A 27,804-nucleotide genomic window follows, 5' to 3' on the forward strand; every position below is an offset into this window, starting at 1 on the left:
TCCGAGGTAAGAGAACCCAACCCCAACAGGCTGATCAACAAAGAGTAAAGAGGAGTTTCGAGACCAGCCCCATGGGTTGTAGTCGGTACCATTTCCGTGCTCGTTGACAAGGCAAGGACCGACCTCATTAAATAGACCGATCATACTAGACACCCCGGGCCCACCTGTCATCCACAGGATTAATGGGTCTTTGGCGGGGTCGTTCTGGCTTTCAAAGTACCAAAAAAATAGATGTCTCGATCCAACATCAAGCCAACCTGTGTACTGTGCTGAATTGGCCGCGCAGAGTGATTCATCTTGCTTTCGAATACGAATTGAGTGTTCTGGCGAAGTTCGACTCTTCAAAATGCGAAAGCCGTCATCATTCTCCGGTCGCAAGACTTGCTGCGTTGCAGCGTAGCTGAGACCCAGTAGAACCGTGAAACACAGGAGTAGCATTGAATGTAGGGCGTGTCGCGGTATAGTGACCAGGAGAGTGAAAAACTGTTGACAGGGTTGCAGTTGGAGCCTAGCTAACTAGTCCTCTACGTTTGCTTACGCAACACCCCGCATCGAAATATCGAGGGGAAACGCATTCGTGTCGCACTTGTGGCTAGTGATTTTGTGGCTGCTGATGCAAACTGAAAACAGCACCACAAATACATGTCGCGGGGGGAGCGCGTCTGATTGGCTGTGAGACATACGAAGCGAGTTCTGCGGGGGGGTCATTTTGGCATTCATCAGCCTGGTTTAGACTATTAAACGCCTCCCTGCCCTCATTATCCAAGAATCCATCCGAGTGGGCAAAGCGCTTTTTGATTTTTTCTCTCATTTGTAGCGCTTAAATCATGGACTTGATCGCGAAGAATTGCTATACTATACATCGAAAATTGGGTCGCTTTGATGATCTAGTCGATTTGCCTCTACACAGGGTTTAGATTACTTTGAACTTAGTAGGTAATTAGGGCTTTGATTAATGAAGCTTGTCGATCTAGTTTTTTAGGATTTGCTAGCGTTTTAAGTCTCTATACGCTCGATCGACTACCTGGTCGACTAACTAGGGGGGTATACGTCTAAACTTGAACATCAAGCTTTGAGATAACCTTTTCTAGATCAAATGTACTAAACTAGCTACTTTATTAGCACTTTAGATAGTTAATAGTTTAAATGCTTCTACGTAAGCCGATAGGAATGCTTTAAGGAAATCAAGCTTATCGATATAGTTGATATTACGTCGTACTTTAGCCTTAATCAGACTCCTATATACGCGCTTTAGGGGGGGGAAATAGCCTATATCTAAGGGCTATCATAGATGTGACGAATGCGGAGGCATATAGGCTACAATAATGTCGTTTTTAGCGCATGATTTATCTTAATCAGGCGCTAAATGGCTACCGTAGCCATCTACAATAAGCAGTCAATATTTACCCTTCCTACGACTAGTAGTCATAGAGATAAATTGTTTTTTCAACTATCGAAGACTAACTTAGTCTATAATCTAACTATTATCGCTAATTTTGATTCTCTAATTGCTAGGTAGGTCATCATACTAAGCCTTATAATAGTAGGTTTGAGCTTTAAAGATGATAGTTATAAGGAGCATAAATCCTATCGTATTCATACATTTAATCAATATAACCCGTTCGCGATTCCCTAGCTATTTTATCAACCTCTGACCATAGTAAGTAGCTCTTATAATAACCCTAGTAGTCGTAATTAGGCCTATTACAAAGTATGTCTCGTTAAAATTATAGATATCCTTAGGTTGAATACCGTTTTCGTCGATTTTACGTTGTATACTCAAATTAAGGCATAATAATATACAGATCTTTATATAAAGCCCTTTTACGATCGTATCGACGAGAAAAACGCAATTTCACCTCTAGATAGCGCTTAAAATAGTGACCTAATCCTTACTAATAGTCTGATTGTAGCGCTCCCATGATAGAATGTTAGCCATTTCCCCTACTATTGATGGTCTAGGGGCAGGTCCGCGCGAATCCATAGATAGAGTCTATTAAAGGAGTGATTACTCTTCTTTAGGAGTCAATTTCTGACTATTTGCGCGCGTATCTTTGCGAAATTGGTGGCTATTGATGCGATCGCAGAGCGACGAAAAGGGTACGTCAAATATGCGCGTAGCTTCGCGAATAGAAGGAGTTTCGCTATTCTGGAAAGTCTTGATTGCAAGTTGGATTTTACCCTCTTGACTGATAGAATTTTGGCGATTTTGATTGCGAATAGGGGGTATAGTGAGTAGTTGAAATGAGGAAGTTGACGCGTTGGGGCGCGACCGCGTTGGGTGAGCGGGTCGCTTGGGAATTACGTTAATCTTTTTGACAATTAGTATTAGACGGGCCCAGACAGTTCATCAAATCTTGGCTTTACGAGCGAAATCCTCTACAATGACTGGACAGTAAGCATATTACGTAGTGTTAGCCAATGCGTGCTTGCTGAAACAGTATCTCGTATCTGCGGTGCACGATCTCCAACTAATCTTCATTCATCTTCGGCCGGACCCCTATTGGGCCCCGATAGCTCTACCAGCCTTGACCCAGTTGGGAATGTGCTCTGGTTTGTCTGTCGCTCAACCGGGGAAAGTCACAGGTTTGCCGAGCAGATCGCCGACTCCGCTAACCCAAAAGGTGGTCCCTGAGTGATGCAGGAGAATAATATGCCACTGTCGTCAAACAGTCGTCGATCGTTTTCAAACGATGCAACTGTATTATGGGATATAATTCAGCCACTCACTCACTCGCTCACATCCTTTGAAAAAACCGACATCAACAATATACTCTCATTTCGACACGAAGGATTCTAAACAAACTCGATGCGCTTCTTACCTGGGCTGGGAGCCCTGCTTCCTACGCTACTCGGTGCTGGCCCAGCACTCAGTATTGGAACAGCGCGAGCCGACTCATCTCTTCTTGTTTCCGCCTCAGGGGACACAGCGATTATTCCAGGATGGAATCTCCAATCAAACACCAAAGCCCCGGACGATATGCCCGCCCTTTCGCAGCCCGGCGTGGATGTGTCGTCCTGGTACCGCGTCAGCGCCCGCGGCACTGTCATGGCTGGCCTCATTGAGAACGGCGTGTACAATGAGACCGAGCTTTGGTTCTCAGATAACATGGAGTCAGAAACTGACCGCTCTCTTTTTGAGGCCCCTTGGTTTTATCGCGAAGAATTTTCAGCAAGCCCGTCTGCCCGGCACTTCTTCCTGCTGAAAACTAACGGAATCACGTCCAAGGCAGATATTTACATGAATGGGCGGAAGGTCGTTTCTAGTGATCAACAGCAAGGCTCCTACGGGGGCCATCAATACAACGTGACTGAGTACATTCGCAAAGGTACCAATTGTCTATTGATCCGTGCTTACCCTACGAACTATTTGCGTGATTTTGCTATGGGGTTCGTGGACTGGAACCCTTATCCGTATGATAATGGCACTGGCATCTGGCGCCATGTGGAGTTATCGCAGACCGGCCCGGTCTCCATGTCTCCCATCCGGGTGGTAACCAACTTCATCAAACCCGGGGAACCTCGTGAGCAAGTGATAGCAACCGTCCGGACAAACCTAAAGAACTGGTCAGCCAAAGAGGTCCGTGTTGTGGTGAACAGCACTATCACCGCAGAGGATGGCTCTTCAATTCCCCTTTCGGGTTCGCTTGTTCTGCAACCTCATTCAAGTCGCACCTTCGCTCTCGCGGTTCCAATCAAGAAACCAAAAATTTGGTGGCCGGCTGAATGGGGCAGTCAGCCCCTATATACAGTCACTGCAACTACTTATGTCCAGGAGGGTGGGCTATCAGTGTCTGATTGCTCTGGTCCCCAGAAATTTGGAATTCGCCGTGTGACTTCTGATCTTAATAAGTTCAATGACACGGCATTCAGTGTTAATGGAGCATATTTTCAAGTCAGGGGAGCTGGCCTTGGAACGGATATGTTTATGCGATTCGACGAGCAGCGCATCCGGCGTATCTTTCAGTACATGTTGGACATGGGCCTTAATACTATACGTCTTGAAGGCAAACAAGAACAGCCAGAGATGTATAATCTTGCTGATCGCATGGGTATGATGATTCTGGCTGGGTGGGAATGCTGTGACAAGTGGGAGGGCTGGAAGGTACCGAAAACGTGATCCCATACTCTTGAAGCAGTTGCTAACCATCTTTCTCAGTATAACGACGAGGCCGACGGTGTCAAATGGGACAATAATGACTATTTGGTTGCAAAAGCACAAATGCTTCATGAGGCCGAGATGATGCAAGCGCACCCGAGCATGTTGGGATTCCTGGTAGGATCCGATTACTGGCCAGATGACCGTGCTAGCAAAGTTTACCTGGAAGCGCTGGCGCAGATGGACTGGCCCAACCCCATCATTGCATCAGCTGCAAAGCGCGGATACCCGGAAGCTCTGGGGCCGTCCGGCATGAAAATGAACGGACCCTATGATTGGGTGCCTCCCAATTACTGGTATGGGACCAAGGAAGGCGCTGCATTTGGGTTCGGGTCTGAGCTCGGTGCAGGGGTCGGTACGCCCGAGCTTCAAAGCCTCAAGAGATTCTTGTCTGAAGAAGACTTGCAAATGCTTTGGACTGAGCCAGATGCAGGCTTGTATCATATGTCCAGCAATGTCTCGCAATTTTACCACCGGACTATCTACAACAAGGCACTTTACTCTCGCTATGGCAAGCCGTCCAGTTTGGAGGACTACTTGATGAAATCACAAATGGCGGACTACGAAGCCACCAGAGCTGAATATGAGGCGTACTCGGCAAACCAAAACGCAACGCGCCCAGCGACGGGGCTAATCTATTGGATGCTTAACGGAGCATGGCCAAATCTACACTGGCAGCTGTTCGACTACTATCTCAGCCCGATGGGCGCGTATTTCGGGACAAAAGCTGGTGCCCGCATGGAGCACGTTGCCTACAATTATCAGGACCATACAGTCTCACTGATCAACCACTCCTTGAAACAGAAGGGGAAGCGAGTCATCATAGTTGAGCTGATCGACATCAATGGAAAGAAAATTTCCGGAGCAAAAATGACAGCGAATACATTTCCGACCTCATCAAAGTCGATTGGAACTGTGGCTGGTATCGACAAGATTAAAGGTGTTGCATTCTTGCGTCTAATTCTTCGCGATCCGAAGGTCAAGCATGATTTGAGTCGTAATGTCTACTGGTTATCTCCTTCCACAGACGTGCTTGCTTGGTCAGAATCGAACTGGTACTATACTCCTGTCAAGGACTATGCAGACTACACTACATTGGATACATTGACGCCAGTCACCGTTAAAGCTTCTCTGGTTGCTATCAAGTTCAAAACAAAGGATAGAATGACCCATGTCGAGATTCAGTTGGAAAACAAGGCCAAGGTTCCAGCTGTCTTTGTCAGAGTCAATGCTATTGATTCATCGACTGGAGCCGAAATTGCACCGGTGTACTGGTCAGATAACTACGTGACACTCTGGCCAAAAGAGAAGCTACGTCTAACGGTTCAGTTTGAGCGTGACGTGAAGAGCATCGTGTTTGAGATTACGGGCAAGAACGTGAAGAAAGTGGCGGTGAAGAACATTGGCTCAAACTGAGAAGTGGAATGCGACTAAATCCGAGTTGCTCTATGCTTGCATATTGTTGTTCCGATTGTTGTTGAGAGATTACGAATAATTTAGCAGCTAATGAGCGGGTTTGTAGTGCAAGCTCTCCTTAATAATACGCAAAATATGCCGAGATCAATATGATAAGTTGATACATGCAAGTCAAGATAGGATTGAGTTATGAATACGCCTCCATACAAACAGGAGCTAGCCAAATCACTGCTGTTTAATCTGCAAATGATCATCCAGGGCATTTACTCGTGGTTTGCAGCAGTCTCAATACCTGCGACATCTTGGGCCCTGAATATTCCACTCCCAGCACTGTTTGGCTCCTGGAGCTCTCCGAATAGAACATATGGAGATGTTGTTCTGGCAAGTTACAGAAATCAGGCACCTTCCGAAGGTCTGGAAACGCTAATAGCTCCTTGGACGGTATACTAGACCAGAGATAGTATAGAGAGATGCTCTGCAAACGTAAAAAGTCCTCACCAAGAGCCTGAATAATAGAGGCCCAGGTGTCGTCTGGCGATAGAGAAACATGATACAAAGTGAGGGCACTGAGGCTCCCTTGAACATTGCGAAGGAGTTTTTTGACGTCTGGTCCGTGCATTGAAGTCCGAAATAGAGCCAACTCATGTAATTGGGACAGTGTGCCCTTTTCGGCTAATTCGTGGATAAACTCACAAGATAAATCATGAGACCCCAGATTAAGTAAAAGAGTCTCAAGGTTCGGGGCACTGAGAACCAGCTCCAGCAAAAAACCAAAGTTTTCTAGAGTAAGATACTGCTCCAGAGACAGTTTCTTGAGATTCAACCACGCATTCTGAAACTCTGGTTGGCGGTATAGCAGCTTTGGTAGGCGGCGCATATCCATTATCAGAGTGCGCGAGTATTTATTTGCATATATTAAATGGAAGGAATGGACCTTTATACCATCCAAGAGTGCAAAAAACACTCGCACCGCGTCTGTGATGGTAACCCGACCCAGATCCGGCTGGCCTTCAGGATATCGACAGAAAATGAAAAAGGAGCGGCAGTTTGTCAGATCATGAAGGAGGTTATTGTGTAAAGTTCGAATGGCTTCAATTTGCAGTGGCGCAGACAAGGGTCCCCATCGATAGCGTTCCCATTCTATGCCATGGCCTACGCCTTTCTGGAGCATGAAAGCTAAGCCTTGCACATAGGGTCGTATAAGCTGATGTTGCGAAAGGGAATTTATGCGACGAAGACTGTCGCTAGAGAGATCGGTCTTGACGGACGAGAAAAAGCGGCGCGCGTAGTAGTGAATAGTTTTTGTCTGGAGTTCTCGGCACACCAAACGCAGCTGCAAGACACTGTCCCCGTCACAGGAGCTGCAATAAAGTGTGAGTATGCAAATGGTATAGATCAACGAGAACAGCTTACTCCGCGATCAACTCGATGAGCTCGACCACCAACTGAGACAGGCTAGGAGGGCCATTCGGCTTCATTATTGCTATTGTTCTGTGGAGTGACGATGTAAAGTGGGGATTCCCCGGGATTTGGCAGACGATTAATCATGCGACCCCTCAGTGTTTCACCTTGGATGAATAACTAAGTCTCTGAAGTACCTACTCGACCGAAAATAAAATTCTATATACAAGGAATGACATGACCTTTAATACATGTTGCTGTTAATCAGTGTTCCATGCTGGCCGCCAGTTTCAGCCACAGCTTACAACGATCCTGCTGTGATCGAGGAATTGCCTCCATCTGCGTCGAATTCGTCTGAAGCTTCATGCGCTGTCCAGATCCTGAACTCCAAGGCTTCCACTCTGGGGCCTTTGCGTTTTTGAAGTAGTTAGGATTTTGCACTTTGACGAAACTAATGTAGTAGTCCATGGTGGTGTTTATAATGTCCTTATTAATGCTGGCGTACGATAAGGTCGGTCCATTTGTTTCCCCAATTCCAAAGATCGCAGGCAAATCAAAGACATGCGGTGTACCCATACCGTTCGCAATCTCGGTGGGATCTCGGACGTTGTATCGGTAGTTCCAGACCTTGTCAGGGCCGAAGGTGCGTGCCATGGCTGCCGCCATCAAGTTCCCAGGGCAGGTAAAACTAAAATATCTCATGGTTAGCTTCTCACAAAGTTAAAGAGCGAGTGAATGGTTTCATACGTTGACTCTCCGTAGGCGGCACTTGCCGATGGAAAATATGCTGCGTGTTTAGGAAGAGGGCCCATGAGGGGATACGCTTTGTTGATTTGATCCAACTGCTTCTGGGTGAGTTTGGGATAGTTGTTTTTCATGAATTGGGCCACCTCGACTTGCTCCGTAGCATTGTATGCAAAGTCGGTGCCTTCATTCGTGTCATCGCTGATCATGAGTGGAACCGAGACAAATTCGCCTCTCGAAAAAGAATCATATAAGCTACTGGTGACCAGGCTTCCGTCAACGACAGGGAGAAAGTACCACAGTGGTGCCGGGTTGGTGCTCCCGCCAGGGAATGGCTTATCGACGTTTGCCACTTGAATGGTCTGGATGTCGGCAGCGCGAAGACAGGCAAGTGGGTTGTCTGCTTCATGACAGCTGACATCTTCCACGAATCTTTCGTACTGAAACTCCATCTCAGCAACAGTCCGTTGCGTGGGCCAGAAGGAGGACTCTGCAATGGCCCCAGAAAACATGTTGTTAGATGTCCCGTGGTAGGCCGCAAGATGGTGCGCAACTGATCCGGCACCTGCCGAATCACCGTGGATGACGACTCGCCTAAAAACAGGTTAGATAAAGCCAAGGGAGCTTTAGGGTATACGAGAGGCATTGTTACGTTCGGAGTCCCCCAAATTTCTGGATATTCTCTTGGACCCATCCCAAGACCTTTCTCTGATCAAGAAGTCCTGCGTTGAGATCACCGTTCTTTCGAACGTCTTCACTGGCTAAAAACCCCAAGGCACCAACACGGTAGTTGAAATTCACGAATACTAGTTATGTTGAGACTAGTTTCAGTGCTCAATTGTACAAAAGGCGGATCTAGGACAGCAACTTACTGATATCACGCCCGGAGCGCTCGACCACCTCACTACCATTATAGTTACCGTTGGCATTATTGGCGTAACCCCCGCCTTGGATAAATAGCCAAGTTGGCAGCAAAGAACTCGAGTTTGCGCCTGACGGTCTCCAGACATTAATAAATAGGCAGTCTTCCGCGAAGTCGTCATTCATTTCTTGCCCAACACCGACACATTGGGGACCAAACTGTTCTCGTTAGCGATACAGGGATAACTAAGGTGCTCCAAGTCTTACCTTGAACGCATCCTGAACGGAATCGACTGTCGGAGGGTCTTGCGGTGCGCGAAATCGCAAGTCCTTTATCGGCGGCGCCGAATACCGCATCCCCAGATACTGATCGACGCCATTCGGGAGCGCCACGCCTTTATACTGCGAATAACCCAGGTCAATGACCGGCGCATCCAGCAAAGCCGAAGACGCCGCAATCAAGCTGGTAAGGAACGTGACGATTAATGTCATCATTTCGTATAGGTATGAATGAGAGCCGCATAGTAGCAGCAGTGCGGAGCTCTCGGGAGGGTTTGTCTTGGCGGATGACACGAACCAGGAAGTGCCGCTCTCTTTCTCAGTACCCGCCACGCCAATAGTGGGGATGGCCAATATGATCGCCATTTGGCCCGCTTTAACGGTTGATTTTCTCGTCGGATTAGTAGGAACTAACTACATATGAAGCTACTGCTAGCAGATTATCATTACAACATGGAATCTGGAATAGCTAATGTCTTTGCCTGAAAGATCTAATATTAGGTGCTAATTTCCCTTTCCGATCGAACCAGTCGCATCGGCTAGAAACCCTTTTATTCATACATGCATACATAGCAGTCATTCAAGGATGAAATAGAATAGTCAGCGAAATTTCAACTGCACGCTTCCCTCAAATAGCACCAGAGCAACCATGTGGAGACCTTGTCGAAATTAAAATAACAAGCGAGGTAGAAATAGCTTAGTATGCACGATTGTGACGGCCCCCGAGGCCATCGGTGCCATGCATCCGACGGGTCCCAGCAGCCTGGATGTATACTCGGTCAGTGGAAGTTACCAGATTGAGCCTCACCAAGGGAGGGATTTACCTTGACTGCAGGACGATGGGTTAGGCTGCCCTTCAACTTGAGCATGGCCCCCGATACTTTATCGCCGAAGGTCACCTTGCGGCGACGTTGCTGCGCCCGAGGTCTGCCCCGGTTGTGACCCTTTGGGCCCTCATGGCGTGTTGTAGTGGTCTTCGTCTTCACTGTTTGGGTTCGAGCATTGCGGCCCTTAAGGCGAGTCATGAAGGTTGGCTTCGTAGTGCGCGTCGTAGTGGTGGTCGGTCGATGACGGTGGAACATGGTGATATTGATCGAAATTCTTTGATGGGCATTCCGTTTGGATTCAGAACACTCAAATATTGGGGCTACTGGAGACTCACTATCCTGGCATATTTATACAATCTGAAAACACTGCCGAAAAATGTCTTGCCCTCGAATTAATCTAATGGGAGGCAAATCAACGTATGCCGAGGCCATACAGCATTCTGGAAAGCGCCTGACCGCTGTTGACTGGACGAGAACCAGCCCCCGCGCGTCATCCGACGAAGGATCGTCGGCGATCTCGATGAAAAACAGGAAACCCCTAAGGCTAACATTATTTAATCTTCATTCCTATTTTCTCTTAGATCAATAGCAGAATTATCACTGGTCCCCTGTTTTGACGTGATGTGTGTGGCGGTGCAAGCCGTGACATCATTGGAGCTACACATAGTCGCGATGTTCCGTGGCTGTTCCTAAACACCACATACATGTCATATCGACGTTGTTCTGCGATGGATCTTACATCATGAACAACATTAGATTATATTCTATTTTTGGCGACTATACATGATGGTATCAACTGCTGTAGGCCAGTACATGCTGGCGAGAGTGTACATATTATATTGTTCGTCATAAAAATATACAGCACATCTTCGGCGCAATGGGAGATTGGTGGTGGTATGTGGTGGTAGGGTGAGTGACGCACTGTTGGCTTTGATAATTGGACAGCAGGTCATGGTGACTGTGTGGTATTGGAGGACCGAGGGGATAACCGCATCCTTCGATCGGGGATGGGTAAGCTTTCCGCTGACATGGAATTCCAAGTGGACATGTCTCGCGGCGATCGTGGTTCCTGCGGAGCGGCATGGGTGACGTCGGAAGTGAACTGGGTCGGATCGACGAAGACCGGGTACTGATCCTGCTCCGCCGACGTGGGCTGCGAACGATGTGTTTGCACGAGTGCAACCAGCTTTCCAAGCACACCAAACTCGAGCTTGAGTTTGATGCTATAGACCATTGGCTTCAGGGTGGTTTGCAGGGCGTAATACCCGAGGTACTCTACCACCAGCAATGCGACATCCAGGCTAATGATCACAAAATTGATGGCAAGCAGTTCGTACATGATCTTAGTTCGCCGACGGCCTTTCTCGGGCATCAGCCTCAGCAGCTTGACCGTCTCAAAAATGTAAATTCCCGATATGACGAACTCTTGCGCACAAAACCAGGCCAGCTGCAAGCGCTCCATCACATTGTACCCTCGTATTATGGACGGAGTTCCAACGTATGCCGTAGAGAACGTCAGGACCGTGGTGGGAATCAGAAGGATGATTGCGTCGACGATGATGAGGCCGAGAACAAAGCGGAGGATTTTCCGGCTCTGGACCACGAGATGCAGGCGGGAATAAAGCACCATGGACTGACCGGGAACCATGACATAGAAACCGATGGTCGACATGACCAGAGTCAGCCATAGAGGGGCCAGAGCGAAGAATTCCAGCAGATAGGCAATGGCATGGGGGATGACGCCAAGAACGACGGAGATGAGCAGGGTCCAAAAGTACAGCCCTCGGTAGTGAGTGAAAGTCAAGAAGATCAATATGAACAGTTCGATGGCATTGTACAGGGCAATCGACGTGAAGACAATCATCAAGATCCGGATGGTCAGGGAGCCGTGGTACCCGCCATGGATGCCGTTCGGCGGTTGCGACAAGCCGTTGGACATTGGAGCGGTAGCGCGCTCGGCCACAGGCCTAAGCTATCGGGTCTGCAGGTGCAGTTGTGAAAGCGTGAACTTATATCCTCGATGTCAAGGATGTCGTCGCGTGCTGAGTCTGCTGGGGCAATATCCCGATCGTGCACTCTCCCAGGACGATGATTCTCGAGCCATGATAGCTGAAACTAGAGTCGGTCGGGCGTCTGCGTGTTTCGAGCGTTTGACTGGGCAGAGAACCCCGCAATTATTGTCGTCGTCGAAAGCTCGATGGACTTCGAGGTCTTTTCCTCGGCGGTCGGCGATCCCGGATGTAACATTCACCAGCGTCGCCGAGACCGGCGATGCAGGATGAGCGAGAAGGAAAAGCCCAGCACGAAAGCTGAATAGAGATCGAACCCTGGTGAATGAATCGCCTGCGGTCCGCGGGGAGGCAAGGGAGATGAAAGATTTCCGCACGAAAGAAAAGTTCTCGTTCAGGGCCCCCACAGTGGCCATCCATACAGCGAGCGAAGGAGGCGAAAAGGAAAAAAGCCGTTTCTCCGCCTTTCCATCACCAATGACACGGAGGAAAAGGATCAATAGTCATGCGATCGCCAATGCACAGACGCGCTCCACCACGCCATGGAGTCTTATGGAGTAGACCTCGGCCAAGGATAGAAGGTTGGTCGTATTTCATCCCTTGGCAGGGGTCTTTGACATCCCCGAGTCGCGGCTTTGAGCAGACACGCTGTGGGTGCGTGGTGGTCGTGGTGGTCGTGGTGGACATGGGCGAGGGACTAAAATGGTCGACGTATGCGAAGGCAGGCCGCAGAAGCGAATGAATGATTAAACTATGCTTTTTACTATGTAAACCAGAGTTCATTCCTTTGCGGGCTGCAGATCTATAACCAAAGCTGTGAGGTAGTAAGCGCTAGACCAGTCGCGATACCTTTATGGCTACCGGATTTTTGCTTTTGTGCCTTTTATCCTGGAATTGCCTCGTGCACTCGCTGGCGGATACTTTTATCTTGGTGAAGGTAGCCGGAACTAGGATGAGTCGTGCGAATTCATTGTGGTGACTTTTACTCGTATGTCCTTTAAATACCCTTTGTAGGTCGCCTCCCACTGCTGGGTTGATACTCTTACGCGTGAACTCGTCCGTCCCTCGCCGCTTACATTAAGCGTCTCATGCTCGTCCCAAGTCAAATGTTGGTGGAGAGATAATACGGGTTGTCTCCCTAGTAACCGCCCGACAGGTATGCAGCTGACCTGTGACTTCCCAACGACAACACGGAGTGGTTGCCGGCAAAGTAGGCTAGCCTAGGCGAGTACGTGTTCGACGGACCGCGCTAGATGTCGCCGTGAGGAACGCCCATGGGCACAGCACCCAGCCGCCGCGGCGCGACCACGTCCCGCGCGCACGGGGACCTTCGTCGCCCACTACCTTATTGCGTACTGCGGTGTCGCTGTAAAACATGGACATGCTACGTAAGACGTGGAGGAAGATAATGATGTATTCATGTAGTGCAGGGAGCTAATAGACATATTCGTGTAGTGCAGGGAGCTAATAGACATATTCGTGTAGTGCAGGGAGCTAATAGACATGTCGTGTAGTGCAGGGAGCTAATAGCCATAACGCGCCCGTCATCGTATCCAGCGCTGTACCGCGTCATTGCTCGTCACGTCCGGTCCGAATTTCCATTGCGTCAAACTGAGGAAAGTAGTACCCGGGTAGAACACCTCTGGCCTGTCGGACTCTGAAACAGACGTAGAAATGTCGGTCTTCGCCCTCTTTGGGCGCTCGCTACGTTCATCGTCGTCTGCAGATCGTTTCTCTTGGACCCGAGCATCAGAGACTGAGTCTGTGTCTTGCAGAGGGGGTTGGGTGGGTTCTTCTTCGCCCAGAAAGTAGAGGTCTCGCAACCTCTCTAACTTCTCCCGTGTCGCAGCATCGAAAGCCCTGATCCGTCCCCCTCCAAGCACAAGAAACGCGCGCCGAAGAGCTGCGAGCGGCGCGCCTGCCCAGAACCTAGGGGTGGTGTTGGGGGGGTTGGCATAATCCTGGAGGAACACACGAGCATACAGTCCACTCACTGCGTCGGCGCACACGTTACCTTTCTCAATAAGGTGTTGTCGGTATAGCTCTGCCGTCGGTACGCGCCGCCACGTGCGGCTGCTGGACTTCCGTTCCTGCTGATCGAGCATCTCAAACTCGATAAAATAGTCCAGATCTGTCGGCAGAAAGACGAAACCAGGATCATCTGTCTGATCGTAGTGGACGTGACACAACGGGCAAAGGGCGACAGCATTTGACAGGGACAAAAGGTCGAAGTTGAGTAGGCCTTGCTGACCCCACAAGGGGATCTGAGCATAAATCAGTTAACAAGACAAGATCTCGCAGGAGACGCAGTATCGCTTACTTGTGGATCCCGTCTGCTAATCACATGGCAGACTTGAGTAGGAAACGAGTCACAGGCCCAACACCTGTCAGCGGCCTCGTTCTGGACTTGCTCTTTCATCAAAAGTGGAAAATGTGCTGGACTTCGGGGTTCTTGTTGTTGACGAGGGTGCGCGTGATGGAGGGACAAGGGAGGTTGCGCTACGTCTCCCGGGGCTGGGCGACGTGGTTGGGGGGTATGAGGGCGTGTCTTGACTGGGTGATCGCTGTGACGATCGTGTTCTGCGGGCCGGCGAAGCCGGAGGGGGCATGGACTTGGTTTCGTGAGCGCCTGACATCTTGACGTGGTGCACAAAGGCATGAGGGGGCGCGGAGGACACTTACACACAACAGAGCCTTCTATCAATGGACGCTCCTTCCCATTTTCTTGAGATGGGATCATGTTGGACCGAGAAAGGAAGGTGCAAGACGTGAGACCTGAGTAGCCGTCGTAAGTGAGCGTCATTCCGACATCAATGGACATAGTCACGTGTTCAAGAAAGGGACGTCTTTCGTCGCTTTGCCTGACGTGACTCCGTTGCCTGACATGCGATCGATCCTGGGATGACTCCCATATATTGAGGTCAACAAGTTGGCTTAATACGCGAAGGGCGGCAGGGGCAGAACCAAGCCCACGCAGTACCGCAACTCAATTGCAAGAACACGCTAGTTTATAGAGATGACATATTAATGTATTTCTAACATACGTACATATAAAAGGATTTCCTTGACTATCGGCTGATAAGGATATTGAAGAGTATTAGGAGTCACGTGATAAGCATGTTGAAGGTCGGATGTAAGGATACAATCAGTCAGCACGCTTCGCGCTTCGTATCAAGCACCGTCTCGCTCGGGTCCACCAGTCATTTTGACACAGTGCAGCGGGACCGCCACAGACTCAGTGTTGTTGATGCTGCGCGCGACTGTCTCGGCAAGGGGAATGCGGTGAATCGCGCTGTTGGTGGTTGGCGCCTTCTATCTACGCTTCTATCTACGTCGAGCAATACGAGGACATATAGAGCAATAGCTTGATTCACTGAGTCACTTTGAAAGGTCTGCATCAGGGCAAGCGCAGGAAAAGCTCCTTCATCTTCGGGTAGTTTGGTGTTCCCAAACCGGAGGCTGGATCCCAACTGCAGGGTGTTAGCAACATTTCCACGCAGGGTTCTTGGTGAGGTCACACTTACCCAGGAATAGCACTGAATCCATAGGTACCACATCCAGCATTTGTGCCATTGGTAATATCATTCAAAATTTCCGGGAAATGATAGAGGACCGGATTCACAAAACCGATTGGCCTTTTGCCCATCTCGAAACGCTCTTCGTTGATCTGCACAACCATATACCGTTAGACACGAAAAAAACTCCCTGTGGGGATTATTCCACGCTTACCATGTTGAGGACCGATGCAAACAGGGGCGAAGCCAAACTCGCTCCGTACCAGTGGTAGAGCTCGCCACCCATATACGCGCGGTATTGGGCACCGTTGGCAGAGACATCAGGGTATGCCCGACCAATACGGTTGTAGCGTCCCTTGGTGGTGTTGACATCAACTCCGAACTCAGAGTAGTAGGGGTATGTCAAGTCAGCTGTCTTGAAGTACCTCTCCACTGCCCACTTTTGGTATTCTGGCTGGGGGAAGTAGTTCGAAAATCCGCCAGATGTACTGAAGTTAGAGGCAGTGCCGCCAAGATTGACATGCATGACACTCTCAGCATCCTCGACCGTCTGGTCACCGTAGATCATGGTGCCACCAACTGAGGTAACGTAAGGGCAGTTCGATGGGTATTGCGGATTGAAGACTAAGCCATCCGGTCCCAAACACCCGCTCTCGGACCCACCATCACCAGCCGCCGAGGCAACGCCGTAATCGCCGGAGGCAAAGAGAATGGAATGGCCCTGAAGGCCAAGCTTCATGAACTCATTACATTGACGCTTCGTGTAGCCCATGGGGAGGTCTGCCTCAGCCTGTCCATACGAGGCGCTGATGACGTTCGTAGGCTTGTAAACACCGCACTGGAGCTTCCCTGCATATGAATGAGAACCTGTAAGAACTTCAACAAAAGATAAGACCCACCTTTGTAGCCGCCTGGGCGCAGATCAGGAAACGTGGGGTCGATTTTCGGATCATCGCCAGTCTCGCCGTAAGCACTATATGAGCAGTATGACTGCGAGGGTCAATGTTCTGAACTGACAGGAGAAATAGGTCACACGTACACCATCGAGAGCATCGAGAAACGTATTGAACAAGTTGGTAGTTGCAACCTCCTCGGGCTCATACAACTGATCGTCCACCTGATAAAGAGTCACGGATTGAGGGTAAATGAGCGAGGAGCTTGGAATTTCGTCAGCGACGGGAATAAATTGGGAGCCATCATTTCCACATACACCATGTCAATGTCAATGTCCGATTCACCCGCATTCAGTGAGCTGTACGCAGGCACCGAGAAATTGGCACCGTCGATGAGATTTGGAATAGGATAGGTGCCCTGGGGGACCCAGGGAGCATAGGCCTTATAAAACAGGTCAATGTCCGACTTGGCGAAGTAGTCACCCTGCTCATAGAGGCCAAGAGAGTTTCCTCTAAGTGCCTTGGTGGCATCTGGGATGTGATACAGCGCCTTGATGCACACCGGGGTCATGTTAAAACCACAGCCCCGGAGGTCTTCGGGCAGAGACATGGCTTTGGCTGGGATAGACGGGTCTTCATGAAGGCGAAGAACGTGACGGTCTGGCATGCTATGTGCCAAATGAGAAGTGCGCTTAACCTTCTTATTCTTCTTGACCACCGCGGTGAGTTTGACACCGGGTGTGATATAGTCCACATGGTCCTGAATATGTTCCGGGACATGATACCTGGATTGATCAGTTTTACGGATCACATCAGAGATGCAGCAAGGCTCACTCGTCACATCCAACTCTCATTCCCCCAGTACGCGAATGAGTGTGCTCATGAAATTCGGTCATCATAAGCTTCTCGGCTTCGTGGGCGTATGCGTCAAATGCCAGCCATCCTTTATTGTCCGAGTGGACGATACGCGAGGGATGGATCCCAGCCGCGACAAGCCAGCCTCGAACGGAGTCGACAGCGTCTTGTGAAGGCGAAAAAGCATCATGCACCTCGTCTGCGGACCAGTACTGGCCGTAGCTCGGGGACTCGGGGTGTGACCTGGGCCATTTGAGCAAATAAACTATCCGCGACAAAACTCCCACACTTACACCTCCATGAGATAGTCATAGCCCTTTTCCAGATTGTTCTGGCTAAGGCCAATGCGCATTGGCAGTACCGAATCAGCCTCGACCCGGGCACCCTTCACCCAGTCGGTGGAGGGCCGATCCCGCTTCTCGTGTAGGGCATGCTTGATCGACACCGGAGAGGCACCGGAGAGGGCCACAATGGCCAGCGCGACAGCAGCCTGACGCATCCACATGATGAAAACTTATTTGACTGCTAAATGCATGGCGAGACGGGGACTGGGGGGGTGCCTCTAATAAATACATCTTCCAGGATCAACAAGTCTGGGGGCACGGAGGCTGGCACGGACCGGAAGGATTACGCCGTAGAGCTAGCACCGTCGCATCGGGGTCAAGCCCCCAGGATCAACTGAGGCGCATGATTGGCGTTTGCAACACGGTCCCTGAGATCTAATCCACGCGGTGTCGTGCCTAGCATGTTTATCGGCGGGGTTGGCTTCGGCAACACCGTATCGTCACGATAGGAAGCACCGTACGCACGGTGGTCCGGTCTTCCCGGCCCATCGCTTGATTTAATTAGCGCTTCATCAGGCTCGCAAGGCTGTGCGATTGGTAGTCGGTGCTCGCCAAACAGCGCTCCATTATGCTGATAAGCGGAGCTCCGACGGTGCAACTGTCACAAATCGGTTTGTTGAAGCCACTTTTGTAGGGTAAAGAGACGAAACCGACCGATCCGGGAAAACAGAGCAAACGCTTAATGATATTTTCCAATTACGGTAGTCCTAATTTACTCCTTCTTGTTGTCCCCCTTGCCCTGGCCGCGTTTCGATCGCCGGACGGGCTCCCGCGACCTGGGTTCTTCGGCTTCTTGCTCCGACAGGGCGTCCTGAAGCTCCGCATCCTCACCCGGGCGCTCGGCCTGGTCGTCCTCACTAGCAGCTACCATCACACCGTCATCCGTAGCCTCAGAGGCTTCAGCGTGGGACACAGGCTCCCACGTTCTCTCTGCCGGCGCGATCTGGTCGCGGAGGTTCGTGAGGATCTGGTTTGTCTCGCTCTCGACCCCGTTCCAAGCTCCGCAGCTGCCGCACCGCCAGCGACCTAGCTCTACGGGCGTCTTGATGCCCGGCGGTGCCTGGCCATTCACCAGTCGACATGTGCTGCAGATCATCGCCATGCGGTTGCGGGGCTGGGTCTCGTCTTCACCCAGCAACACATCTAGCAGGCGGTCATACCAGTGTGGTTGCTCGATATACTGGCCAGAATTTGGGAAGGCATTCGGCGCGAAACCTGGCTCGTCTATGGCCGGTTGCGGGGCAGAGGGATCGGTAGGGGGAGCGGCGGGAAAGGGTTGCGGAGGACCCTGGGCAGCGTAGGGAGGCGGAGATGGGGTGTGCGGTACTGCTTGAGTGAATGGAGGATCTTGCATGGCAGATGAGCGTCGAATGTTCGCGGTCGGTGGCGGAGGGAGTCCAGTTCGGGCGACGGGCGGTGGTTGCGGTGCCTTGGCCGACTTGCGCTTCTCGCCCTCGCCCTTGGGACTCTGTTGCGGGGATTCCCCGCCATATTTCTCAAGCAAATGCTGTGTCGAATTGTATCTCGTGGCCACCTTGAGCTTCTCGATAGTCCCATCACGCTGTTTCTGGAGATCATCGAGTCGGGATTGGGTTCGGGAGACACGATAGTTAAAAAGCTTAGAAGCGATAGCTCGCACAGCGTAGATCCTAAAGGGAAGCAAGCGTCAGCAACAATATTTCTCCAAAACCCGAAAAGCAACATGCTCGTACAGGACCGGCCCACCCCCGATGGCGGCATATTCTTTGATCCCCCAGCTCTCCCATCCCAACACCAGCGCAAGAACGATCGAGTAGAACAAGTAAGCTAAAGTCGAGTAGAGTGTCCACAGAGCCTTGAATCGACGGGTGGTTTGGCGCTGTTGGTCGAGACGAGAGGTTGTCTGAGCGATCTTGGTCGACAAGGTGGACAGGGTCTTCTCAAAGGAAGCCGCGGAGTTGTCCTCGCCCTGAACGAGAGTGAGCAGGGGGAACTATTGATCGGATAAACTGCAATGTAACCCCAACGTACCTTCCAGGGCCACAGAGACACCATGATCGCGGAGACACAGAGAGGCCAGAACAACGACCGAATGAATGAATGATTGCAGGTTGGATTCGCCCTTGGCGGGCACAGACCACAAATCTCCCGGCCTGAGGCAGCCATGGTCACGCCGAGTTAGGGCTACACCAACCATGTTCTGTCTCTCCCATATAGTACTCTGCACGGCATCCATCATCATTGTGAGTAGAGCATTTGATCCAATATAACGATCTAGCGGTCGCCGACATCATGACTCGGGCCCAGGCCTGGTCTCGCTTTCCAATGGAACGCCACGAGCGACAAGACCTGACAAGCGCTCCGGTTTCTTTGTTCACCCCTGTCGCGTTTTCCCTTCGACTCCTGCCATGAACGGAACTCGCGACCAATAATTATTCCCATGTGCTGCACTGCCATCGGCGTTCAACTTAAAGCGGCAAGTATCGTGCTCTTTCGGGGCTCTGGTGATTAGCCGAATCCAAAGACGATGCTCCCTTTGCACGCAATGTGGAATTCAACAAAGGGATCCAACAGACCCTGCCCACCAATCCGAGAGCCCCTGGCTCGTCTATTGCTCCTTCCTCTCTGGACGCAAAGATGGGTTGACGCTATGACTCGAGCACCGCGTGGCGACCACGAGCTGTGATGCCAACCTTGTCCAACCAAGACCCGGTAAGGCTTGGCCGATCGCCCTCGAGCCGGCTATTCGGGGAGTTCGTCCCACAAATGTCAATGGTGCAAGTGCCGACCTTTTTTTGGGTTGCGAGCAAGCTTTTGGTAGGCATTTCTGCCCAGGTCTGTGCCGCCGCTTTAATAAGCCCGTCAGACCACCTGGGGGAGATCTCACTATTCGGAACGAGGGACATACACAACAACACAGCATGGACACTTTCCTGAGCAGCTTGCCCCCACATGTGGGCGAAGTCCTGATGGAGAACTTTACCATTGTCGAGATCATCGCCATGTTCTCCATTGGCTGCTTCAACGCCGTTGAGGTCGCCCTCTCCACATTCGAAACCTTCAAGCGGTACCGTGGCCTCTACTTCTGGAGCATACAAATAGCATCATGGGGGATATTAGTGCATGCTGTTCCAGCACAAATCCGCTACGTCTCGGTGGCTCCGGGCCTGCCTATGTGTATCCCCTTCATTATCGGCTGGTACGCCATGGTGACGGGTCAAGCGGTAGTGTTGTATTCCCGCCTGCATCTGGTCGTCCAGGATATCTATCATGTGCGTTGGGTACTCGCCATGATTATCACCAACTTCTTCGCCCTACACGTTCCCATGACCGTGCTATTCTTCGGCTTGAACCTGGGCGACATGCGCTTTGAGAAACCTGCTCAGATCTACGATCGAATCCAGCTGACAGGGTTTTGCATCCAAGACTTTGTCATTTGTGGCATCTACATTCGTGAGGCCCTGCGTGCTCTCAAACCAGTGCTAGAGGTCAAGGGCCGTGAGGGTCGCAAGGTCATCTACCACCTGATCTGGGTGAACGTCATCGTCGTCGTCTTGAACATCACCCTCCTTCTCGCCGAACACAAAGCCCACTACATCGAAGTCAGCTACAAGGCTGTCATCTACAGTATCAAACTCAAGCTCGAGTTTTACGTCCTCAACCGCCTGCGTGAGCTCACCCGCATCAGTCCATGCATGTGTCAACGCAACCAGGCCAACCACCGTCCGTCCATCGATATCAACGTCTTCGACCTGGTCATCATTCACCAGACCCCCGCTCCAGATGTCGAGGCCACACCAGCACTTGCTCGCGTTGATTTGGGCCTTCCTCGCCTACGCTCTTCACCAAACAGCACGAATGATTTCCACGACGCGCTACGGGAGGCAGCATCCTCAGACGAGACCTCCTTTTCCAAATCCAGTACGTGTGTCTATCCTCCGGCGGCTGTCTCGGCAGACCATCTCTCTGGTAGAGGGTCGCGGATGAAAATATCGAATAACCGTTCTACGGTTGAGATGACTCCGGTTGAATCACCGAAGCCGGGTTAGCCATAGCTGCTATCTCGACTGAACCCCGATGACTGTACATACTCCAACAAGATGGCGGCGAACACCTCACGAGTAGCTGCCATAGCTTGGCCTCGTCTTTTTGTTTGATACCCTGTTTCCTATATATTCGTCTGGCGTCTCAGTTGTTTTCGTTCTTGGAGCTGTCGGCAAACCCACTTTTTATCGTCGCTTGTGGGGCAGAGCACGCGTCTCAAGCTGGGGATCTTAAGGAAAATTATCTCATTGCTTCTTTTCATAGATAAATCAATCATAGATTCCTAAATCTCTCGTCAAACCAAATGGTACCAAGCGTGACGCAGCCACCAGTATGCACCTAGCATATAGTGCAGCCCATAAAAGCAGCTTAGAGGGCCTTGGACGTTCCCCGCGACCACACCAACAGGGCGAAGATCCGGCTCTCCTTACTGTTTTTTTTTTCTTTATCGTCTGACTTTCTCTCGCTCTACGAACTAGGGACTCGAATAACCTCTTTAGAAACCGGGATATCGTGGAGGCTAAGCAACAAAGGGGGAAGTACGAACGTGAAGATCAAAAAGGTGGGAGCGAGATGGAACTCTACAAAGAAAAGGAACAAAACCGTAGGAACCCGAGTAATCCTTAAAGAAACGACCCATATTTGAACAATCGAAATAAATTCCGAGAACTAGACTTGCGGGTTGGTCCTGGACCAGCGAGAAGGGAGTCCACGACAGAATTCCGCGACAGATCAGATCAGAGTCCAACCCGGACAAGAACAGGAATCCGCAGCCCATTCTCTCATTGCTATTCAAGACCTTGCTGTGAACACGCCAGAGATCTACCAGGATTCGTCCCTGAACCACGTTCATCTCGTACTGATACACAGGTTTGGTTGGCCATTTCAAGATGGGGTAAGCGTTGACACGTGGGACGGCCTCCTTGCCCGTGGTGTTGTAACCCGGGCGGTGCAGCGGAGAAGCAGACTAAACTAACCAGCCGGGATGTTGGTTGGATCATGAGCAAATACAGGAGCGTAGCGATGAATGAATGATTTGTTTGGTGGTGAAGTTAGGGACCAAACCTCATTCTGTCTCGAAAGCACGACGACAAAGCTGCTGGGGATTGGCATTCAAGTCTTTACCATCCGCTTGCTCGAGCTCGTCCATCCTAGACGAATCCTACTTGAGCCTCTCGTGTTCAGGTTGCTCATAATCCTCATCTGTACGTCGTTTATGGCATTGTAAAGGTCTGTCCTGGCCAGATTGCTCCTCATTTACCGGGAGCATGTAGTACACCCCATAAAAGCAGATGACCATGAGATAGAAAATTGGGTATATGTGGGCTGTCTCCAGTCAAATAATAAGGACAAAATCTTTCCAAGTAGCCGGTTTCCGTGTACCGCCGGCGGTGTAAATAGAAAGGACATTCGTATATGCGCGGCGAAAATATGAGGTAAATCATCAACAAATACCCTCTCAAAGTGAGACCGGTTTCTATGGTGTTCACAAACGGAAGACGGAGAGGGGGCGTGTATAGCAAAGGGGGACAAAGCTCGGGTTGAAGGTAGGGAGGAGTTTGTAAGAGACGGCAGACCAGCACAATCAACGCTGAGCAAACCACCCACCATTCTCCCATTCACCAGGCCTGTATGTCGCGCTCTTGCGAGCCTCCATGTCAACCAGCCCACTCAAAAGAATGTTGAGCCGTTCGAAGTTAATCGGCTTCATGACCCAGCCATCGAATCCGGCATCGATGTAGGTCTGCTTTTCCCTCTCTAGAAGGGACGCTGACACGGCAAAGATAGGCACTCGGCTGTTCTGCTTCGCTTTTTCGGAGAGCGGATTCTCCTGAGCCTTGGCTTCGAACTCGCGAATCATCTTCGTGGCAGCCATGCCATCCACGATGGGCATCTACAAAAGGTATTAGCTAGGAGTTCTACTACAACGAAATTAACACATAGTGAACTTGCCTGGATATCCATGAGAACGACGTCGAATGATTTGCTCGCCGAAGAAAAGATATTGGCACATGCCTCGCCATTGCCAGTAAGCTGAACAGTATGGCCGAGCTTAGTGAGGCGTTTGCGGATGATCTTGCTATTGATCGGATCATCCTCAGCAATAAGGACGTTCAGAAGTTGCAACCCTGTTGATAGAGCTGTGGTGGGGACGGCGGAAGAATGAGCCGTGGTTGGAGGGATCTCTGACAAGGCGGCACTAGTTGCAGGCATGGACGAGAAATAGGACTGCTCTTGAATTATCTGCGTCTGTGCAGAGGGCCGCTTGACGTCTCGCTCCGAAATTCGAAGTGCATTCATTGGAACACCACAATCTGTTATGTTCTCAACGCCTGGTGGCGGGGGTGTTACCATTGGTTGCAGTGAGATCGGCGGCGTATGCGTGACAGTGGCGAGACTTGCCCGAGGATCTTGCGTCGTAGAGGGTGACCGCATTGTCAACGAATCGTTGCTGACATTGCCAAGACTCGTGAGGGGTTTCATCCGCGAAGTCTCACTGGTGCTTCGCTTCAGCGGGGATTCTTGCATGGCGCTGATGAGCCGGTCAGCTTGGCTCTTTCCGCTGCGAGAGCTGCCACCACTGCGTAGGCTCTCGGAGCTTCGCCGCCGCTCATCACGGTTGTCGTGGACGCCTCCGACCAGTGTAAACTCCTTATCAGAGATCATTGGTGTCTGTGGCACGATGGCGTGAGCAGGAAGAACAGCCTCTGAGGGGGTAGATGCGGATCCTCCGTCTGGGATTTGGAAATGAAGAAGGATTTTGAAACGACTGCCTTTGCCCACTTCAGACTTGACACCAAGCTGCCCATGCATGCTGTGAACAATGCGGGCGACGAGAGCCAGGCCGAGGCCCAAAACCCGTTTTGGCCGCGGTGTCTCAACAACCGACTGCTCGTCTTCATCCTCGTTCTCAGAGTAATGGTTCTCATCAGATGAGACCTGCTCAAGCTCCTGGAATAGTGTTTCCAGTGTCTCTTTCGATATGCCCACCCCCGTATCCAGAACGATCACCTCGACCGCCACATGGTCAGCCAAGCTCTGTGTGCTAGAAGGCAATATATCAACCGCTACGGCGCCAGAGGTCGTATATTGAAGGGAGTTGGATATCATATTCGAGAAAACTTGCCGCACACGTCGCGGATCACCCAAGACCGCTGGTGGTAGGCCAGGATGCGCCGTGACAGTATACGAGATATTCTTGCGTTTAGCTTCACCAGCTAACATATCCGCGGCTTCCTCGAAGATCGCCTTCAGGTCAAAGGACTCGGCCTTGATTAGTTCCTGGCCATGCTCAGTGTTGGTAAGGTCCAGTAAGTCGTTGATGACATAGATGAGCGATTTAGAAGCGGAGTGAGACTTTGTCAGACTCTCACGGGTTTCGTTGTCCAACGCCCCTTCTAGTGCAATCTCAAGATAATTGATAATAGCATTCAAAGGCGTGCGAAATTCGTGCGCGGAGTTGGCCAACAGCAGACGGGTCAACTGCGAGTTCTGCATAGCGGCTTCCTTCTGCCGCCACACCTTGATGAACTTGCCGTACACCAGGCACAGCACCGCCGCAGTTTCGAAATCAGTCTCGGACCACTCGCGCGACTGGCCCAGAACGGTCTCACGCCATGCGGCAAAACTCTGGCGGGGTTCCAAATACCCTGCTGTCTCCTTGCGCTTGGCGATTTCGTATGGGTTGCCAGCCCATTTAATCTCGGTCAAATGACCTTTGCGGAAGAAAGCAATAAAATCACTACCACTCGTAGACAGCGGTACATAAAGCAGGCCGGAGATGGTTTTGAAACCCGGAGCGTAATGCAAATCGGAGAAATCTTTAGTGATGTCATGCGAGGCGAGCACCGAGTTCATCTTGCGCAAGCGAAGATACTCTAACAGAGCAAGAACTTCCTGGGAATGAGTGTTGTTTCCCAAAAACTTCGTTTCATCACGGATCGACAGAGCTCCATAGTCAGCGTCAAACAGTTGCAGCAGATCATCCGAGGAGGCGATGATGTAGCCGGAAGGATTGGCCTCCGTGGGGACCGTGTTGATCAGCTTCCGTGCCTGAAGCCGGGACGCATAGGACAGGCGTTCGATATTTCGAGATACGGTGTCACCGAGGAGACGGCACATCTTCCGAATGGGAAACGAAACACGCATCCCGGCAGACCCGTATGAATGGCAAGAGATCAGTCCCCACAAGTCGTTGAAGGCATTGACACTGATCGACATTGATGACCGTACATTCATGTGTCCCAGGTACTTGATGTGGATTGGCGACATGGCGCGAAGGTAGGCGTGCGTCATATCCAAGGGTGTTTCCAAGTCCTCCAATGTCCGACACACCAGACGGGACGTGAGCTGATCTCGATCATAAAGCAGACGAACCTTGTTGATTTTATACAGTTCTCGAGCTTGGGCGGGAATATCAGAGGCCGGGAAATGGAGGCCCTTATACAAGTCAATCGAGGCGTTGGGATCCACCAGCTCTGACACGACCATGCCATTCCAACTGCTATCAAATTGATAGATCAACACCCGGTGGAAGCCGGTCAACTCCTTCACCAGCCCGGAAGTGGTGTTCAGTAATGATTCAAGATCCTGCGCACGGCCTAGCTGCTCTTGTATCTGGGTTAGGATGCTAAACACTTCCATTGCAGCGGCCTCGCCTTTTCTCCGTCGTGCATTGCGAAGAACTCGGAGAGGTTGGCTGACGTTCATCGTACTAGCAGCACGCTCTTCAGGAGTCGGGGTAACCCCCAATGTATCTGACGGAAGTGCAGGAGTGGAGCGCCCTGCGACATTCAGAGGATTAATCTCGTCATCCTCCAACTCGAATTCGCAGATGACAATATCCTTGTTGGCCTGACTGACATGGGCGGCGCACCAGAACCGGCGAGTTTCCCCGGATGGGGTTGGAATGGACAGGATGAAAACCTCCGGTCCGTCCACACTGGGATCATATGCATCTTCTCGGACAAAATCGACATGATCCAGAAGAACATCTGCTTGGTCATCTTTGAGAATATCACAAAAATTCTCCAGCTCAAATAACTGTTTGGGGGAGTATCCCATGAACGTCTCCGAATTCTCACTGACCACACGCACCACCAGCTGATTCGGTGATTCCTCCCGCATGGCAATCATGACTCCAAAGCTCTGAATCGTACCCGGGATGCGAATCGGCTCATCCTCACAGTACTGAAACTTGGCCCCATCCCTTCCGGTGATCACGGCGTGCCCACTCTCGGTCACCACGTGCTTGAATCGCGTAGTCATATGGCTGTAGTCCCGGTCGGCAGATGGGGGTGGAGGTTGCGATACGGATTGGATCGAAGAACTCAATTCAGACTGGCCGTCACTGCCTACGGGCTTCGCATAGCATTCCGGGTTATTGGCGACTATCGATGCCATGGAGTGGGTGGCCAGTTCAGCTTCGTCGTTGACAGGGTGGGTCTCGTGACGAGGAACAGCAGCCGGTACCGCTGGTGGTGGGTTGTGTGGTGGCTGAGAGTGTAATTGTGTCCGTGTCTGGGAATCGATGATCGAGTATTGCCGGGCGCCTTCGCGAGTGGGAGATGCAGCAGTCCGCGCCTGCGCGGGAGCGGACTGGCTGGGTGCGGGACCGACCGACACAACCGATCGAACGGGGAATACAAGGTCGGCGCCGTCAAAACCTGTACTGGGTGGCCGCTGGTCTTCATTCTGTGTGACGGATTGAGACCGATCCCCGCTCTCTGATCGATTTCGGGGGCCTCCCATCTCTGGGTCTTGAGGGTTTGGCGACACCATTTTGGCGGCAGGGCCGATCGAACCAGGGATGACAGTCGGCTGTGACTCTGAAAGGGAGTCTCGCGAGGTCCAGATGGGGTAATTCGAACAGGTTGGACAGCACAAATCTGTGCAGGGTTTGAAGAACGATTCGATGTAGGTCGAGCAGAGATAGGCAGACCAGAGAGACTAACATGGAGTCTGAGTATTCTTCTCTTTTTAGGTCACGCACAATGGCGAGAGATAGTCCCGTTGACGGCGACCACTGAGGCGCGGGGCGATGCAAGACACAGGAGCTGAGCGTGATGACCGTGGGACCATTGCAGATCGGACTATGTGAGCACAGGCGAGTATGGAAGGCTTGCCGATCAGTCCGGGGGAGAGACAGCCTCAAACATGAGTGGACGAGTGCCTGGGACGAAGGGTAGTGGATTGAGTGAAGATCAAAGGATGGGGGAATGCGAAAGGGCCAAAATGACTAATCCCAGAATTACAGGTCAAAATGACAACGGTCGGCGGCCAGCGACTGCACGAGGTTGCGGATGGATATTGAACCCGTGGCTTTTATTCTTTCCTTCGAAGTTCCTTCTTCTTTCTCTCTCTCTTCTTTCTTCTACTGTACAATGGGAGCACTCTACTACCCCCTCCACCACAGCCACCACAGCCACCGCCCCCAACGGCGAGGAGCGGGGCCAGGGCTCAGGGTCCAGGCAAAGAA

The 27,804-nt window shown here is 51.1% G+C and overlaps 8 protein-coding genes across 8 annotated transcripts; 2 read left to right on the forward strand and 6 right to left on the reverse strand.

The window, feature by feature from the left end:
* Positions 1–2,980: 2,980 nt before the first annotated feature.
* Positions 2,981–5,575, forward strand: PFLUO_LOCUS5830 (uncharacterized protein; the record flags this gene model as incomplete). The annotated part of the gene is made up of 2 exons (XM_073783313.1): positions 2,981–4,105; positions 4,160–5,575. 2 exons carry the CDS (start codon positions 2,981–2,983, stop codon positions 5,573–5,575), a joined length of 2,541 nt encoding a protein of 846 aa, XP_073639881.1.
* A 1,665-nt stretch (positions 5,576–7,240) lies between these two features.
* On the reverse strand, positions 7,241–9,226 carry PFLUO_LOCUS5831 (uncharacterized protein; the record flags this gene model as incomplete). The annotated part of the gene is made up of 5 exons (XM_073783314.1): positions 7,241–7,664; positions 7,724–8,314; positions 8,373–8,526; positions 8,593–8,800; positions 8,849–9,226. 5 exons carry the CDS (start codon positions 9,224–9,226, stop codon positions 7,241–7,243), a joined length of 1,755 nt encoding a protein of 584 aa, XP_073639882.1.
* A 331-nt stretch (positions 9,227–9,557) lies between these two features.
* PFLUO_LOCUS5832 (uncharacterized protein) lies at positions 9,558–9,942 on the reverse strand (the record flags this gene model as incomplete). The annotated part of the gene is made up of 2 exons (XM_073783315.1): positions 9,558–9,623; positions 9,685–9,942. The coding sequence occupies 2 exons, from the start codon at positions 9,940–9,942 to the stop codon at positions 9,558–9,560; spliced, it is 324 nt and encodes a 107-aa protein (XP_073639883.1).
* A 694-nt stretch (positions 9,943–10,636) lies between these two features.
* On the reverse strand, positions 10,637–11,626 carry PFLUO_LOCUS5833 (uncharacterized protein; the record flags this gene model as incomplete). The annotated part of the gene is made up of 1 exon (XM_073783316.1): positions 10,637–11,626. The coding sequence occupies one exon, from the start codon at positions 11,624–11,626 to the stop codon at positions 10,637–10,639; it is 990 nt and encodes a 329-aa protein (XP_073639884.1).
* Positions 11,627–15,093: 3,467 nt separating this feature from the next.
* PFLUO_LOCUS5834 (uncharacterized protein) lies at positions 15,094–17,464 on the reverse strand (the record flags this gene model as incomplete). The annotated part of the gene is made up of 8 exons (XM_073783317.1): positions 15,094–15,166; positions 15,221–15,363; positions 15,426–16,060; positions 16,111–16,201; positions 16,251–16,368; positions 16,422–16,889; positions 16,939–17,202; positions 17,253–17,464. The coding sequence occupies 8 exons, from the start codon at positions 17,462–17,464 to the stop codon at positions 15,094–15,096; spliced, it is 2,004 nt and encodes a 667-aa protein (XP_073639885.1).
* A 551-nt stretch (positions 17,465–18,015) lies between these two features.
* Positions 18,016–19,337, reverse strand: PFLUO_LOCUS5835 (uncharacterized protein; the record flags this gene model as incomplete). The annotated part of the gene is made up of 3 exons (XM_073783318.1): positions 18,016–18,952; positions 19,016–19,251; positions 19,314–19,337. The coding sequence occupies 3 exons, from the start codon at positions 19,335–19,337 to the stop codon at positions 18,016–18,018; spliced, it is 1,197 nt and encodes a 398-aa protein (XP_073639886.1).
* An 866-nt stretch (positions 19,338–20,203) lies between these two features.
* PFLUO_LOCUS5836 (uncharacterized protein) lies at positions 20,204–21,331 on the forward strand (the record flags this gene model as incomplete). The annotated part of the gene is made up of 1 exon (XM_073783319.1): positions 20,204–21,331. The coding sequence occupies one exon, from the start codon at positions 20,204–20,206 to the stop codon at positions 21,329–21,331; it is 1,128 nt and encodes a 375-aa protein (XP_073639887.1).
* Positions 21,332–22,911: 1,580 nt separating this feature from the next.
* PFLUO_LOCUS5837 (uncharacterized protein) lies at positions 22,912–27,107 on the reverse strand (the record flags this gene model as incomplete). Its single annotated transcript, XM_073783320.1, has 2 exons — positions 22,912–23,220; positions 23,265–27,107. 2 exons carry the CDS (start codon positions 27,105–27,107, stop codon positions 22,912–22,914), a joined length of 4,152 nt encoding a protein of 1,383 aa, XP_073639888.1.
* Positions 27,108–27,804: the final 697 nt, after the last annotated feature.

Source organism: Penicillium psychrofluorescens (assembly GCF_964197705.1).
Source record: "Penicillium psychrofluorescens genome assembly, chromosome: 4".
NCBI lineage: Eukaryota > Fungi > Ascomycota > Eurotiomycetes > Eurotiales > Aspergillaceae > Penicillium > Penicillium psychrofluorescens.